This window comes from Aplysia californica, unplaced genomic scaffold (genome assembly GCF_000002075.1).
Source record: "Aplysia californica isolate F4 #8 unplaced genomic scaffold, AplCal3.0 scaffold00301, whole genome shotgun sequence".
Classification (NCBI taxonomy): domain Eukaryota; kingdom Metazoa; phylum Mollusca; class Gastropoda; order Aplysiida; family Aplysiidae; genus Aplysia; species Aplysia californica.
Genome location: NW_004797571.1, coordinates 478,559 through 495,802, shown reverse-complemented (window position 1 = coordinate 495,802; position 17,244 = coordinate 478,559). Strand labels below are relative to the sequence as shown.

The 17,244-nt window shown below is 40.7% G+C and overlaps 1 protein-coding gene across 5 annotated transcripts in view; it reads right to left on the bottom strand.

Annotated features, from left to right (window-relative positions):
- Positions 1–17,244, bottom strand: part of LOC101861593 (putative uncharacterized protein DDB_G0271606) — a 39,797-nt gene that overhangs the window by 20,392 nt on the left and 2,161 nt on the right. For 2 of the 5 annotated variants that reach the window (XM_035970651.1, XM_035970653.1), the window contains exons 2-8: positions 14,453–14,502; positions 12,628–12,681; positions 11,502–11,652; positions 8,394–8,476; positions 6,533–6,574; positions 4,894–4,956; positions 2,799–2,861 (exon numbers count right to left, since the gene is read on the bottom strand). In XM_035970651.1, the coding sequence (XP_035826544.1) occupies positions 2,799–2,861; positions 4,894–4,956; positions 6,533–6,574; positions 8,394–8,476; positions 11,502–11,652; positions 12,628–12,681; positions 14,453–14,502 (506 nt within the window). The remainder of the gene's footprint in view (positions 1–2,798; positions 2,862–4,893; positions 4,957–6,532; positions 6,575–8,393; positions 8,477–11,501; positions 11,653–12,627; positions 12,682–14,452; positions 14,503–17,244) is intronic. The other 3 variants (XM_013084543.2, XM_035970652.1, XM_005101855.3) reach the window with 3 other exon arrangements.

The following is a 17,244-nucleotide window of genomic DNA, read 5'->3' as shown; positions in this document are numbered from 1 at the left end:
TGACCTTATGCAGTTGCGAGTGCCATAAAACTTCTACTAAATATAATAAAAATATAATAGAGGAAACCAAAAAATTTCTCCTACAATCAATTACACTGTCTAGTCTTTATTTGAACATTACCCGCAAGACCAACATCATGTCAAAGAACCTTGAGTATCGATATCGTTCAGTTCTTAGTATACACATCTTGGAACTCTACTATAAGTACCCCCCCTCTACACACACACACACACATAACACACACAGAGTTAAAAACTCAGTAACACTAATCTCCTTCCACGGCACAAGAAAGAAGACGCTCCACTCTCACAAAGAAGAGCACACACAGAAAGAACGAGGTATCACCCATCAATAAAACCTTCGACAGACAACCAACAGTAGCAACAATGTCTGAAGGCACAGGGGAGAAAAATACCGAGTGGACACAAACAGACCCCCATGCAAAATGAACAATGTAAAGTTATATTTGCTGGCACAGAAAAGTGGGCTCATTTTGTGTGTTTGTTTGAGTAAAGAGAAGCACATCGACACAATAATGGTCATTTAGTAGTGCTGGGGAAAAAGTAAGACAGACAGACAGAGACAACAGACCTACCAGTGGGTTGTTTATTATTATAGTAGAGGGTTTTACGGCGCTTGCAACTGCATAAGGTCATATGAGCGCCAAGGGGTGGGTGTCAACAGAGAAGTCTTTACAGTCTTACTCTGCTCACCTCTCTAGCTTCAACAGCACAATGTCTGCTTCAACTATCAAGGCACCCCGGAAATAGCAGGTCACAAGTGTGACAAACAATACATACAAAAGAAGTAGAGGAAAATGACAATAGCAAGGATTAGGAAAGAAAAAGCAGCAGTTCCCTGTTGCAGATCAGGCACAGTTATGAGCATGACATGAATCAGCCCATTTACAATTCTACTGTGCTTGAACGAGAAATGTCCCCCCTTTGGGAATGGCCTAAAGACACTACAGTCAGTGGCACTGCCCCGGGGGCAGTGGGTTGTTTGTTTGAGTAAATAGAAGCACATCGACACAATAATGGTCTTTTAGTGAGGGGAAAAAGTAATACAGACAGACAGACAGACAGACAGACAGACAGACAGACAGACAGAAACAACAGTGGAAAAGTAAAGGACCTACCAGTGGCCCCCCCTCCAACCACCCACAAAGAAGGCTAGTTGAATTTCAAAAGATTTTTTTAAAGGCAAAAAACACTGACCCAGGAAGGAACACCACAGCTAGAAAAAACGTACAACGTTCAAAACACGGTTAAGAAAATGACAAGTGAACCTTTAAGTGAACATACACAGATGGCAAAAACAACTGGCTTGACGATCCAAATATTTTACTTTCAACAAGAGTAAGTCTGCTCACTGAACTTTCCATAAATATAATCTTTCGTTTATATTCACCTATAGTTCAGACTGTTAAGGGCATGCATCAAAATAACATTGAGTGTGTATCTAGCTTACGATTATTAATGTTTATAATATTGCTGCTCATTCATATTATGCATGTGATTGTAAGCCTACATGCTACATGTGTGTGCATGAGTGTGTGTGTGTGTGTGCGTGTGTGTGTACACGTGGTGAAACACCAAACCAATGTGCCAGGATCTGGACAACAAAGATGTATCTTATCTTATCTTATTACAGAGCTTGCTGTTGAATGAGGATATGAGATACTGTACAATTGCTATTTATTATCATCATTTCAAGAAATCGCCTCCAAAATGTCTTGGTCACTTAAAAAAAAAAAAGATTTCATACTTTCTGTTTTTATTCTACTTTCATTAATTTCCATCTAGGCTAACATTGTCTTCCCCATTTAAGGATTTATTCCTTATCAACCTCAAAGTCTAGCACCCACACAGCAAAACCAGTGGAACACGCAAATCTTTTCGCTGTGTATGAATTTATATGTATGTGTGCGTGTTTTAAATACAATGATTATAAATGTATAAAAAAAAGATTCCACACCTGAATACCGGTTTGCTAAATCTAAAAATGACAAAAACTAAATCTAAAAATGACAAAAAACGTCATTAAATCGAAACTAGCAAACCTATTTTGACAGTTCTTCATCTAATAAATGAAAATCAGGAATAAGAGACCTGTTTTCAGTTTGCTATGTGTCTATTTCGTTAGGTGTGTTTTCGCTAGGTGCCTGAGACACTACACAATTTCATTCTGCAGCGACTTGGAGGCACAGAACACCCCTGGCCATAGACACAAAGCAACCAATACATGACACCCAAAGGATTTACAAAATGTGTTGAATTCCATCTAGCTGACCGACCAAAGACTTGAGAAACGTGCAAAAGAGACACCATAATGGACGAGTTTCACAGCAGCAAAAGCTCCCTCTTCTTTTGTCCTTCCATATCTGCATGAAATCATCAAAAATCAAATCCTTTCTGCTAGCTTTGAGCTACAAACAATACAGGGCTAATCCGTACACAGGTGAGGAAGCATAATATAGAAGCAAAAAAGCGACCTCATATGAGAAACATTCCAAAATCAAAGGAAAAAAACAACCTGGAAGTCATTTTTTTTTTTCACACTGAAATGACAACATTTCTGAAATTACTACAACACTCTTGGTCAATTTTAGGGGGGGGGGGGGTATTTTGGAGTATGCATAAAAATAAACATAATTCTATACATATTCAAAGCTTTCTTCTTCTTCTATTTTTAAAAATTAACCGACAGCAACAATGCAGGTGGCCAAGCCCATCATTATCCCAGGCACAGGAAGGGAGAGAAGCAGGGAAATGTCAAACACAGCCCAAATTGTAACCTGCAAGGAACTGTAATTTTGTCTGAGATTCTCATTGTGTAGTTGCTCCTCCTGCAGTTGTGCCTGGACAGGAAAAGTAAGAATCTTAGGCGTGCAACTAGATCTGTGGGCTGACTAAAGCATTGGCGTGACATAATGTAATCAAGATGAACAAAAAAAATCAAATAAAGAAGGGAATGCAGGGGGTGGGGGTCGGGCCAAAACAAAAACTGTTAACCCAGTACTTTCGTTCCAGGCATTTGGTCGGACAGACAATTTCAAATGCATCCCTCAAATTTTTGTCTTCGCGCTCTTATGTTTAAAAATTTTATCTTTTTCTAAATGTATGTATTTTAACACCTCCATCGACACAATTTCGATCATTTAGGAGGCGCTCTCCACCCTCCCTGATTAGGCCAAACCAGGCTGAGAGGGATGCAACATCCCTGCAAAAAGACCAATATATTCGGTAAAAATTTCTCCCCACTTGGGAACCGAACGTAGTTTTTTTTCGGCATGCCACAGCAAAACGCCCAAACGCTACACCACAGAAGCCAGCGCTTTCATACTTGTGTCAGATCAGACGAGAAACTGAGACCGAAATGGTGACGAATGCCAAGGCTACAACATTCTCTATTTACCGATACTCTAAATTACTGCAACTGTAACGTTCTGGTCACTGGCCAAATTTGTCACACTGCGCCTAAAACCCAGTGCCCATTAGGTGGGTCGACTAACAGATCGCCCGATTCGCGGTCTTGAAAACAAACGCAACTGTTGTATTGGCTGCGAGCCAGGCGATCGGTTTGTGCCACGATGGTCACTTTGCCCCCTCAATCTGGCCAGCCCACCTCACAAACCGATCATGCCAATGGGCACCCACTACTAAGAACGACCGGGTTTTTTTAACTCCATGAGGCATAGGTTTGAGAAAATGGGACTCATAGATCGACACTTGTACAGCTAAAATGTTATTACATTTTTTGTTAAGCATCGAACTGAAAAAGTTCGGGTTGGATTGTCTTGAGCCTTTGACACAGTGTGCAGGGCATCTGCGTCAAGCAATGTGTAGCGTGTAGCTCAGTTCTCGCAACAAAAGTGGAGTTACATCCCTGTCGTTCTAAGACATAAAATGTAGACAATTTCAGCACAAATATTTTGTCTATTAAGGCAGCACTGTGCCCTCTACTGCACGGCAGCAGCCGAAACATTATGTCCTCTTTCTAATCCAGCAAGTGGGGAGGGAAGGGGGAGGGGAAGGAGGAGGGAGAAAATGTAAAATTTACTTAACCATAACCCTCATCCTAAAGACAGTAGAGGTCTGTTCCTTATTCTGGGAATTCCTTCACCACGACATTCAATGTTATGTTTAGTCACACAAACTCAGTATGTCTTTATGAAAGAACAGTAGTTGTTAAACAAAAATATTAGCAATCAACAGAAAAAATAATAAAATACCGGTACTTAAACCCCATACCACAGAAAACATTAGCGCACAAAACCTTGCTCCACACCAGTCTCCGACAGATGTCTCACACAAAATAAGAGAAAAATGGGTAACGAAAACCATCTCAAAGTAAAACGCAAGGCTAAAACTTGTTCTATTTTAAAAGAAGAACTTACATCACGTTAACAATTAATGGTTGAAACACTCAGAACCTCTTTGACATTTGACACACATCTTCAATTTCAGACGGTGGGATGGTCACATAATAAAACAATTATAGGTCACAGACAGTGGAACGGTGAATAACTGGGTGTGGATGATTAAAAAGGCTCCGAAATATTTATCCTGAATCTAATCTCTACATGTAAAATTTCCAGCTGCCTCTTGGGTGAAAGGGAATTGCAAACTAGAAAAAGTAACAATGTGTCAGTCTACCATCTACAAAACTAATCGTATCGTAACTTTGTGCTGACTATGGCTAACATAACACGTGCACAACCTTATTCTAATCAGATGGTGTCACTTTGTAGGATGGGGCAAGGGTTAAAAAAAAAAAATGAAAAAAAAATGAAGGCACCTGCTCAGAATTCAACCAGTACAGTGTGAGAGAAAGAGAGGGATGAAGTCAGAGCCCAAGAAAAGAAAACCTGCTAGGAGGAAAGTTTTAACCTGCGCAATCCTCAAAGTTTGCTCCACGGCTTGTTCTCTCTGCTGCTCCTGTTGCTGCTGGACCTGATGAAGGTGGGAGACTCGGTGAGTTACCAGGAGCGAACCGCCGCTGGGCTGTACAGGCATGCTGGGACATCTTCTTTTAGTTTTTAGTTTTAGTAGAGGTTTTACGGCGCTCGCAACTACATAAGGTCATATGAGCGCCAGAAGATTAGAGGTGTTACAAGAGAGGAACAAACACAAAAAAGAAGGAGCACAGATAATGGCGATAGATGTTTCAGGGGAAAGAAGGAGCAAACCGCACCGGAGCATAAAAAAAAAAAAGAAATAATTTGACAATTGGGAATTCCCCTTGGCATGGGATAAGAAGGACCTTGGGTGAAAAAGAACAACACAAAAACAAAAACAAGATCAGCTTGTTATAACGCGGCAAATCAAACCACATACACTTTGTTTAGCTTAGTTCTAGTATGAGTTTTACAGCACTTGCAACCTCAACAGGTTCTATAAGTACCGAAGATGAGAGGTGTTACTATCGCACAACAAACAAAGAACAGAAGACAGAGAGATATGGACAATCCACGTCTGATGGGAAAGAAGGAGCAAACCACAACAGAACACCCCACCAGCCACCCACTATGTCGGTAAATGTTACAGACTCTGGTGGTTGCAAACAAACTGGGAACAAAACCAAACACAAAGCGTGTAGGAGTGCATCTGTGAAAACACTGGGACTAACACGTCGTGCTGGACGAAGCAGGGTGACCGAAACTGGACAACGGGACAGGCAACACGTTACAACATGTCAGTAGTACTGGGAGGGCTGAGTTGGGGGAAGGGGTGGTGGTGGTGAGAAAGTGTGTGTGTGTGTGTGGGGGGGGGGTAAGTGGTTGTGGTTGAAGGAAGAGTGAGAAAAGGCATGTTTCAGAGTTCAGTGGGAAGGAAAAGATCTAGTGAGCCATACACAAGTCCAGCGCTAACAAAAGCTTTTCCAAGACAAAAGTCGTCCAAACATTTTAAGAGTTATCATTCAGACACGATTAGAAAACATAGGACAATTCACTGCTAGTCTTTCAAAATGATCGGCAAAGGAATGCTTAAAAGGCAAAAAAAGTAAAACAGGTGTGGTAAAGAATCCAATTATAAACCCATATGAAGAGACTGACTGTCTGACCAACCGATCGACTGATTGACTGACTCAGGTGACTGATTGACAATTAAGTTTTAATTAAACTCTTGAATGAATATATGACAACGGAAATTAGTAAGCTCGTCATACAACGCCACAGAAAAAAATAACCACGACGGTAGCAACGTCTCCCCTTTCCCTTATGGGATGAAAAAATTCACCGAAATTAGGTAACTCGAAACTGTCCAAGAACTGTTTGAGATGCCACAGAGGGGACTCCAAGTCAATCAGAGTGGGAACAAAGCCCTTAAAATCAAAAAACTAACCTTTTCACCGGTTGCATCATTTAAATTAACCAATCACCAATCTCATCATTCTTAATTCCCAAATTATAAGTTTTACGGAGTGAAAAATTGAATTTCGGTACAAGATTTTGTTTAAAACGCAAAAGAAAAAGCATTGCACACACAAAAAGAGAGGAAACTCCAAGCACAAGTGCAGATAAATCACCTCTTCAACATCTGCATCAGAGATATTGGACTTCTGCATGGACTAAACAGAATCAGAAAAAGAAGAAATATGTGAGGGAGGGGGGGAAGCCCCATGAACCATACACAAAGTTTTAGTTTAATTTTAGTAGAGGTTTTATGGCGCTCGTAAGGTCATATGAGCGCCAGAAGATTAGAGCTGTTACAAGAGAGTAACAAACATAAAAAAGACGAAGGGGAGATAAGGACGATAGATGTTTGATAGGAAAGAAGAAGCAAACCACACCAGAGCACCCGCCAACCACCCACATACACAAAGGGGCAAGACTCAAGACAAACTCTAAAGAATAATGTCCGCAGAACAAGAACAATAATCACAGCTTCCCAAACTTATTCATTATCATCAAGTGCCAGATCTGTGACAGACATCAGCGACCATGATTCTCCATTCATTCCTTTGCTCAGAGGCTCTCAAAAAAATTAATTATATTATCCTGATCTTTGCCTGTTACGTATCTGTTTAAACTTTCCAAGAAAGTTGCTCTGTCTACCTCTGCCTAGTTTGCCTTCAATTTCACCAGTGAGTGAGGGCTAATAGATGTTCAAGGCCCTTACCTATTAAATGCATTTTTTAAAAATTAGCTGAACATGGGAAAAAAAAAGAATTCCTGCGACACAACGCAATGTCAAAAATTGAAGTATTAAGTATGGCATACAAATTTAGATCATGCAGAGAGACTAATTCACAAACCATATGTGCATGAAAATAGAGTGGGGGGGGGGGGGGGGGGAGGGCCGGGGGGAAGCGGGCATTTTGACTTATAAAGAACAAATTGGACAGTGAATGGAGACATCCATGCAGTAACGAGGAGGACAAACGAGCCACACCCACGTGTTCAGGCGTCAGGAAATAACATGGAACAAAGCACACTAACTTCCACATTACAGGTTGACATAATTATCCTTAATTAAAAAAAAAAAAGGTTTTATACCGATAATTGGAAGTAAGTTAGGCACAAACCAGATTCTACAAATACATTGGTATCTCTGAGAACAGTACGGTATCCGGAAAAAAAAGAAAGAAAAAAAACCAAACAAAAAAGACGTGCTGGAATCAATTCTTCGAGGCTTGGCGAGATGTCTCATACACCTAAAAAAAATATTGAAAATCTACACTTTAAGAAATTTCCTGAAAAGGAGCAGTTTGACCAAGAACAAAAAAAAAAAAAAAAAGAAAGATATATGTATCTGAAAGAATATAGCAACAGGTGGTCACTGGGTACGTCCTTGAGAAAGACACGATAACCTTCGCTTTAAAAAAAGAAACCAAAGCACAGCACGGAGGCAACAAGCAATGGCATTTATAATTGTACTACATATATATATATATATATATATTATATATATATATATATATATATATATCATCTGCATGTTTCAGTCTGTACAATATATCTATGCACTCATGATTCTGTGTACCATATTAATACATCGCGTATAATATATTAAGTTAGGCCATTGTAAACTCAAATTCTCCCCCCCCCCCCCTCCCCTCGTCGATAGAGGTGGGCAAAATCTGGATAATCAACAAGGACAACCGGATAATTCTCAATGAAACATTATCCGAATTCAGACTCTTAAACTCTCTTTCCTGACCCGTTTGCCGAAGTGGGTACACCCATGTGTTGAAGTATTGTTAACCCGTTTGTCGAAGTGGTTCTAACCCATTCGCCAAAGCGGTTCATATCATATTATTTGCCGAAGAGGTGCACTAACATAGTATCTGGATTTTGCTAAAGCAACTTATTGCCCAGCCCTTCTTGCCGATCAATAAAAATGGATAATTAAACAAACAAAAAATCAATAAATGTTTTCCTCCTCACCTGCAGACTCTGTATCTGCTGCTGCAGGGCGGCGACCGACTGGGACAGCTCCTCGTTACGTTTGTCGCGGTTGACCAGCTGGTCTGAGAGAACAAAAACAACAGTAAAAAAGTTTTTGAAGTTTTCTGGGGGGGTTGTTTTTTTTTTAGTTCTTGCAGAAGTTTTTAGTTTTTAAAGTTTTAGTAGAGGTTTTACGGCACTCGCAACTGCGTATGGTCATACGAGCGCCAGAAGATTAGAGGTGTTACAAGAGAATAACAAACTTAAAAAGAAGAAGGGGAGATAAGGACAATACATGTCTCATAGGAACGAAGAAGCAAACCACACCAGAGCACCCGCCAACCACCCACGCACAAGTTTTACGGCACTTGCAACACAATTTGGTCAAATGAAGCGCCAAGATAAGAGATCTTGTTGCTGGTTGGTGGTGTGGAGCTCATCTGACTGAATAACAACAACAAAAAAAAAGTTTGTTTTTTTTTGGGGGGGGGGTTCATTTCTTGCACAAGTTTTATGGCACCTGCAACACGGTTTGATTAAATAAGTAAGTGTCAAAAATTAGAGATGTTTACTAGAGAGAAACATACCAAAAAAAAAAGAAAGAAAGGGGAAATAGAGACAATTGATTTTTGATAGGAATGAAGGAGCAAACCACATCAAAGTACCTGCCAACCACCTGCAAAACAAAACAAAGAAGTGAGTACTGTGACAGTTATGTCCATGCCAGCAAAAGTAGAATAAAACCCACATAAGATGAAATAATGTACTGGGACTTGATCAATACTACTTTTGTTGTCAAACAATATGACTGAAAAATATCAGTGTTCCTAACAATCAGTACAATCTCCCTCTCAGCACTGAAACGACCTATTTGTGTTTTAAGTGCCTTAACTCTTTAAACCCTGAGTTTTTTCTATTGTCACCTAAACCTGGTGCACTATGTCTCACTATAACCCCAAAAGTTTGCCTCCCACTTCTAAACAGCGGAAACAAAGGCTTTTAGTCATTACTTAAAAACTTGGTTCAGGAATGGTTTCGAAAAACAAGCGAAAACTAGCACTGAATGAAGTGAAACAGTTGTCACTAGTATCCGATGGGGTTTAAAGAGTTAAACCTCTAACAAAAACTGTGGGCTCTCAGGGCCTAGAGGTTAAGGTGTTGGCCTCTCATTCAAAAGGTCCCGGGTTCGAATCCGGGTAGCGACCGAAAAATTTTCTTCTCTAAATTTGTCTCCTTTCACCTCATTTCCTGCTCTCCAGCAATGTTCTGTCGTTTGCTTTTGTCTCCTCTTTCCGCCCCCACCTCCTTTGCCCCTTCCTCTGGGCTCCTGATTCTTTCTGCAGCCTTTCTACTGCTACTCCTTCGCTTCTTCTTACTGCTGTCTTTCAGCCACACCCCTACACCTAGCCTTCTCGGACAAGGGCGAAAAATCTCGGAGGGCCCGTGTGCAAGTTGCGCACGTTAAAGATCCCTTGGTGGTCTAAAATCGATAAGAGTAGGCTTCGGTCGCCACCCGAGCAAAATTCAAAATATTCTACCAACTGAAAATATTAGGTGTGACCCGCGCGCTCATATGACCTTATGCAGTTGCGAGCGCCGTAAAACACTTACCAAAACAAACAAACCTCTAACAAAAACTAAAACATGATTTCACATTCAAGGGGACAAACAGCTAAAAGTCCAAAATGCATATTCAAGCCCTTTAATTTCAGTTACTTCCCTTGCATTTCTGTAGCAAAGGAGGAGAAAATTTTGGTGAAAAGTCTTGCAGCTGCATACGTCATATGAGCGCATGAGAAGCAAAGGAGAGGTAACAAAAACATAAAATGAAAACATGAAAGAAAAATAGATGCACATAAAAATGAGAATGGCCATTTCGAGCTCTGAAAAAGCACTACATACAAGCTACAGAATTATTTTTTTAGTAGAGGGTTTTACGGCGCCCGCAACTGCATAAGGTCATATGAGCGCCAAGGGCTGGATGTCAATCGAGAAGTCTTTACAGGGAATCAGGCTTACTCTGCTCACCTTCAACAGCACAACATCTGCTTTGACTATCAAGGCACCCCGGAAATAGCAGGTCACAAGAGTAAGGTAAGGTAAGGAAAGGTAAAGTAAGGAAAGGTAAAGTAAGGAAAGGTAAAGTAAGGCATGGCAAGGCAAGGTAAGGTAAGGTAAGTCAGGGCAAGGTAAGATAAGGTAAGGTAAGGTAAGGTAAGGTAAGGTAAGGTATGGTAAGGTAAGGTAAGGTAAGGTAAGGTAAGGTAAGGTAAGGTAAGGTAAGGTAAGGTAAGGAAAGGTAAGGCAAGGTAAGTCAGGGTAAGGTAAGGTAAGGTAAGGTAAGGTAAGGTAAGGTAAGGTAAGGTAAGGTAAGGTAAGGTAAGGTAAGTCAGGGTAAGGTACGGTAAGGTAAGGTAAGGTAAGGTAAGGTAAGGTAAGGTAAGGTAAGGTAAAGTAAGGTAAGGTAAGGTAAGGTAAGGCAAGGCAAGTCAGGGCAAGGTAAGGTAAGGTAAGGTAAGGTAAGGTAAGGTAAGGTAAGGTAAGGTAAGGTAAGGCAAGGTAAGGCAAGGTAAGGTAAGTCAGGGCAAGGTAAGGTAAGGTAAGGTAAGGTAAATCAGGGCAAAGTAAGGTAAAGTAAGGTAAGGTAAGGCAAGGCAAGTTACTGTAAAGTAAGGTACGGTAAGGTAAGGTAAGGTAAGGTAAGGTAAGGTAAGGTAAGGCAAGGCAAGGCAAGGCAAGGCAAGGCAAGGCAAGGCAAGGCAAGGTAAGGTGAGGTAAAGTAAAGTCAAAATGAAGAACCCAACCATTACACAAAAGACATCTGCTCAACTAAAGAACAACCCCCCCCCCTCAAAAAAAAAAACGTAACCCAAAACACACACACCCACTTACTAAACAATTATAACACTAACGCGTGCTGATAATGAGAAAAAGTCAAAAAAGAGGAAAATATTCCGACCTCGTTGCAACCCCGAAATTTCAACACAGAGCTCTAATACAAACTACAATAATATAACACATATCTTTACTTCTGTAGTAATATTTCGGAAACAAAACAAAAAAAGCGGAAATCCGTGGATCCGCGGAAAATTATCAGCACTGACTCACCTTTCAAATCGGAGATCTCTATCTCCTTCTGCTGCTTGAACTGCTGGTACTCTGAGGCGTGCTGGGTCTCCGCTTGCATGTGCTCCGATCGCAAGTTGTCCATGTCGTTCTTCAGCTTCATCAGGTCCGCTTCCGTTTCTTTGAACTGGCTCTGGAAGCAAGAACATTTCCGCAGTGCATTTTCGTCTTTTGGGGCACGGATACAGTTTCTGAATCGCGGTCAACGAACGGTGAGTAACCGTGGCAGCAGCCACATTACAACAAAAACAAATTAAGAGTATTACTAACAATATCAGTAGAAAATAATAAGTAATCAAGTAAATGTCTAGGATCTGGATTCACCGAAAGTCATCAAGCACTGGTTTAGACTAAGGTCTATACTACCCGCGTCTGTGACCTGTGGTACAGCAGGACTCCCAAGTTCATTTCCTGAGTGGGGCGAAGGTTTTTGCCAAGTATCTCGGTCTTTCTGAAGAGATGTTGCCTCCCTCTCAGCCTGGGTAGGCCCTGACAGGCAGGGTCAGAAGCCCACCCCCTAATTGTTCTAAATTGTCTCAAGGGGGGGGGGGGTATAAAATCACAGGCTACTTTTTTTTAAAGTCTAGACTTTCCGGAACTAACAAATAACTGGCTGAGGGTCCAGGGCCGAATGAAGTAATTGGTCACGTTCTTGATTCCTACAGATCCTGGCTCACAAGAATCGAGGATCTGGTAAATTTTTCTAGTTTAGTTTCAGTAAGTGTTTTACAGCACTTGTAACACAATAAGGTCACATAAGTGCCAAAGATTAGATTTTTTAGTTTTAGTAAAAGTGTCACGGCACTTGCAAAACAATAAGGTCATATAAGTTACAAGAGAGTAACAAACAGAAAAAAGAAGGAGGGGAGATAAAGACGATAGATGTTTGATAGGAAAGAAGGAGCAAACCAGATCAGAGCACACGCCAACCACCCAGGGTAAATTTTTTAAAAACTAAAAAAACAACAAAAAAAACCAAACCCGGAACCACCAACCACTAGAGTCCACTGTCTCACACAGGTGGTCACAAAAAAAGAGCATTGAGAGGGGGAGGGGGAGGGGGAGGGGGAGGAGGAGGGGGAGGGGGAGGGGAAGGAGGAGGGCTTACCTGGAGCATTGAATGTTGCTGGTTGATAGACTTGATCCTATTGTCATATTCATGCTGAAAAAGAGAAAAATCATATTCTCTATTTAGGTCAGAAGCAGCAAAACCACATTAATGACAAAAGTATGTTTTATACTTTTCCTGTCTGCTCGCTTTTGGTTACTCCTGAGAAGCGGGGGAGGGGGGGGGGAAGAGAGAGAGAGAGAGAGAGAGAGAGAGAGAGAGAGAGAGAGAGAGAGAGAGAGAGAGAGAGAGAAAGAGAGAGAGAGAGAGGGGGGGAGCGGGAGGGAAATAGCATGAGGGAGAGGGAAGGGTAGAGAGAAAAGGGAGAGACAGAAAGAGAGAAAGAGACAGACAGACAGACACAAACAAACACACACACAAACATACACACGCACAAACACACATACAGACACACACACACACAGACAGAGCTCTCGACAGAAGTCCAACTAGATCTCAGCCATAACAACATCAAGAACCTTAGTTCACACCACTCACAGGAAAAAAGTTCTGCTGCACACTCCCTCTCAACAGGACAAAAATCCGACAGCCTGTAAGTAAGCAGGTGCTCTGTTCCTCCTCCCCCCCCCCACACACACACACACACACACCTGAACCCCGCGACCCACAGGTGCATGCACTGAGAGCAGCAGCAACTGCTCAGGCTTAGAAAAATAGTGAGCCCCCATCTCGGTGTTAGTGGCGGAGTCGACTGCCAGCGTGTGAGGTCCGAGTGTAAAGAAACAGGACTGTGATACTGCCCTCCACCCGCCCGCGGGAGACACACAAATACAGTCAAATAAGCTCTGGGCAAATGCTGTAGATTTGCACTCAGAGAGAGCCAGGCCACACTCAAATCCTCTTTGGCTGTCTGTTTTCATAATTTATGGCAGTATTTGCGGACGTGAAGATGGGAAAAAGCCAAGTGTAGAATAAAAAGCAATAGTACGTTGTTCTAGTGGGCAACTTTTCAGGGTTCATTTCCTGAGTGGGGCGAAGTTTTTGGCCAAGTATCTCCGTCTTTCTGCAGTGATGTTGCCTCCCTCTCAGCCTGGGTAGGCCCCGACAGGCAGGGTCAGAAGCCCACCCTCCTAATTGTTCTAAATTGTGTCAAGGGAGGTATAAAATCACAGGCTACTTTTTTTTAAAGTTTAGACTAGCCAGAACTAACAAACAACTGGCTGAAATCCAGGGCCGAATGAAGGAATTGGTCATGTACTTGATTTCCACAGATCCTGGTTCACAAAAATCGAGAATCTGGTAAATTTGTTAGTTTAGTTTCAGTAAGTGTTTTACAACACTTGTAACACAATAAAGTCACATAAGTGCCGAAGATTAGAGGTGTTACAAGAGAGTAACAAACAGAAAAAAGAAGGAGGGGAGATAAAGACGATAGATGTTTGATAGGACAAAAGAAGCAAACCACACTAGAGCACCCGCCAACCGCCAACTTTTCAGTTTTGAAAAAAGTTTTCAGCCTTTATGTTGGCTGGGAGAGAGAGAACATTACAGCAACTGCAGCAGACCTGCACTTATCACTACATCAACATGGCATTGGACAGAAGGGCGAGAGCCCAGCTGTTGCTGGATCAATAATAACAAAAACAACAACAACAACATCTATCATATATATAATGGGTTGGTAAGTTTGGTACTATGAAATATAAAAGCTTTGCGCACACACACACACAATCTTAAAAAAAAAAACCCACCTCGAAGAACCCAACCAAACCCTATGAACAAAATCATATGACAGCTACTAAGAGCTCATATACACAAAAGAATTTTTTAAATTTATAAAGTTGACAGCAGTTGACAGGAATACCTTTTCATTTTGACAAGATTCTTCAAGCTGGTCCTTTGCTCTGTTGACATCTGAAAATAAATTAAAATCATGAATTTAAAATATTATAAAACTGGCTAGGTACCCATACAATGAACGGCCTCATAAGAATCGATCATCGAGTCATTGAGGAACCAGTGCACACTGGTTGGGAACGGAAGCCACACTTGTTTACGCAGGCGTCTGAGAAGACAGACTTTCCCAAGATTAGATCTAAACAAAACAAATGAAAAAATGAAAATTACACTACAGTGTCTTCAAACTCCTATAACTGTGCACCCTTTAAACGATTCTGAACCACCTTTATATTTTTTCAAATTCGAAAGTTAAGTAGTTCAGAAGTTCTAAGCAACCAAAGTGACAAACTTTCACAAATATAATATGGGAGGCAGCGTGGTGAAATCAGGCTCTCGTCAAAATAATCAAAGTGAAGAAACTTGCATTTTTCCGCAGGTTTGGGAATTTTTATCAAATTTTTTTTTTACGGCTAAACTCTTTTCATACCCATTAAAGAACTCGTTTATGTGTGGATTTTTCTGAAAAACATTGATTAAAGATACAAAAAATGTAAATTTTTAGTTAGCACTGACTCTTTAGCAAAGGAAATAACAAATCTTTGGCGGCCATTTTCTCAATAATTTTACCTCTAAAAATAGGTGAACCCCACCTCCTTCTTTCGCAAATATCTCGATTTGTATTCAAGATAAATGGATTTTTTTTTTCCATCCATATAAAGACAAGTACACAAGCTTTAAGATGATACCAATAACTCTACATGCCCAAAAATTAACAAGAGCCTGATTCCACCAATCTGCCTCACATATATAGAAGGTGTCAAGTAGTCCCTTTACTTTACTCCTTATCTCCAGCAAGCCGCACCCAGCAGATTGTGGTCAGAACTGCTGTGCCGGTGAGCCGCTGGCAGCAGCTCGATCAGATTCCTTTACGACGACTTGATAATATTATGAATTTTCAGCAATTGCAGAATACAGGTCTCTCTTACCGAAAGTTCTTTCATTGGATAAAGAATTATCGAAATAGGTTTATTTCTTTGGATTGAACGACTAATTTAGAGGCATGTGTAAGTCACTGTCAGGTTCCGTACCAAAAAGAGGGCTCCGGCACAGTAAGGTCAAATGAAAAGATACTTACGGTATTTTTTAAAACTATACTATTCTCTTTGTAAACCTACAGCAGGGGGCTCTCGTGGCCTAGAGGTTAAGGTGTTAGCCTCTCATTCAAAGGTCGCGGGTTCGAATCCGGGTAGCGACCGAAAAATTTTCTTCTCTAAAATTGTCTCCTTTCACCTCCTTTCCTGCTCTCTAGCAATGTTCTGTTGTCTGCTTTCATTTCCACTTTCTACCCCCACCCCCTCACCTCCTTTGCCCCTCCTCTGGGCTCCTGACTCTTTCTGCAGCCTTTCTACTTCTACTCCTTGGCTTCTTCTTACTGCTGTCTTTCTGCCACACCCCTGAACTTCTGGTAGGAAAGATCTACACCTAGCCTTCTCGGACAAGGGCGAAAAATCTCGGAGGGCCTGTGTGCAAGTTGCGCACGTTAAAGATCCCTTGGTGGTCTAAAATCGATAAGAGTAGGCTTCGGCCGCCACCCGGGCAAAATTCAAAATTTCCTACCAACTGAAAATATTAGGTGTGTCCCGCGCGCTCATATGACCTATGCAGTTGCGAGCGCCGTAAAACAATTTACAAAAACAAAAAAAACCTACAGCAGATTGGCCTTTAATCTCCCTCACTTGATTTAACAGTAGGCAAACTTACACCACACAATAGAAGTATCAGGGACACTCCTAACCATTTACACTACATGATACGTGAGGCAGCGGGGTGGAATCAGGCTCTCGTCAAAATAATGAAATCTAAGAAAACAGCAGTTTTCTCCCTGCTTAGCAATTTCTATCAAATTTTTGTTTTTTGGCTCAACACCTTTTATGTCCATTTACAAACACATATGAAGATTTCACCGAAAACGTTGATTAAAGGCACAAAAATATAAATTTACAGTTTATATATTCTTGCTGTCTAGAAAAGTATAGTTATATATTATCGGAAATTCTTAAAAATCACGAATGAAAACTAAGTAAATCACAGTAAAATCACGCCAAAATAAAAGCACAAAATATAAGTTTTAAATCAAATTTATTATCACGATTGCATCTGACTTTTAAATGCCTTTATGACTAGCTCTTTGATTGGATTAATATGAATGAATATATGACTGTTGATAATAGGGCACGATAGAAAACAGTAAATAATATGACCAATTAGGTTTAGTGAGCCATTAATCATTTGATATTCAAACAGAGTGGTTTACAGGCAATGTATTAATAAAATAAAAACACATTATGGTAAATGAAAACAGATTTTGAACTTGTATGAAAAAGAAAAAATTAGGAGTGAAAACAACTTATGAACCTGTTTGGAAAAAAAAAGAATGAATTACTAAAAACTGCTGTCAAGCAGTTAAACAGTGTGAGGTTCTGACTATGAAGTAAAGACAAGATTTGAAAATACATGTTTTAAAGTACAGGTATGTTATATAAAAAAGACTCAGGACTAGATCAGAATATTGAAAATATGTCGGCACACACAATATAGAAAAAGACTGGCTTACTGTTTGTATGGGACAAAACAAGTGATTTTGAAAAGTATCACCAGAGAAGATGATTTCAGAGAGAATAGTGCTGTTTTATTAGGACGTCTATTTGTGAGACACATCTCTTGCCACATCTCTCACATCTGCAGTCTTCTTTTTCA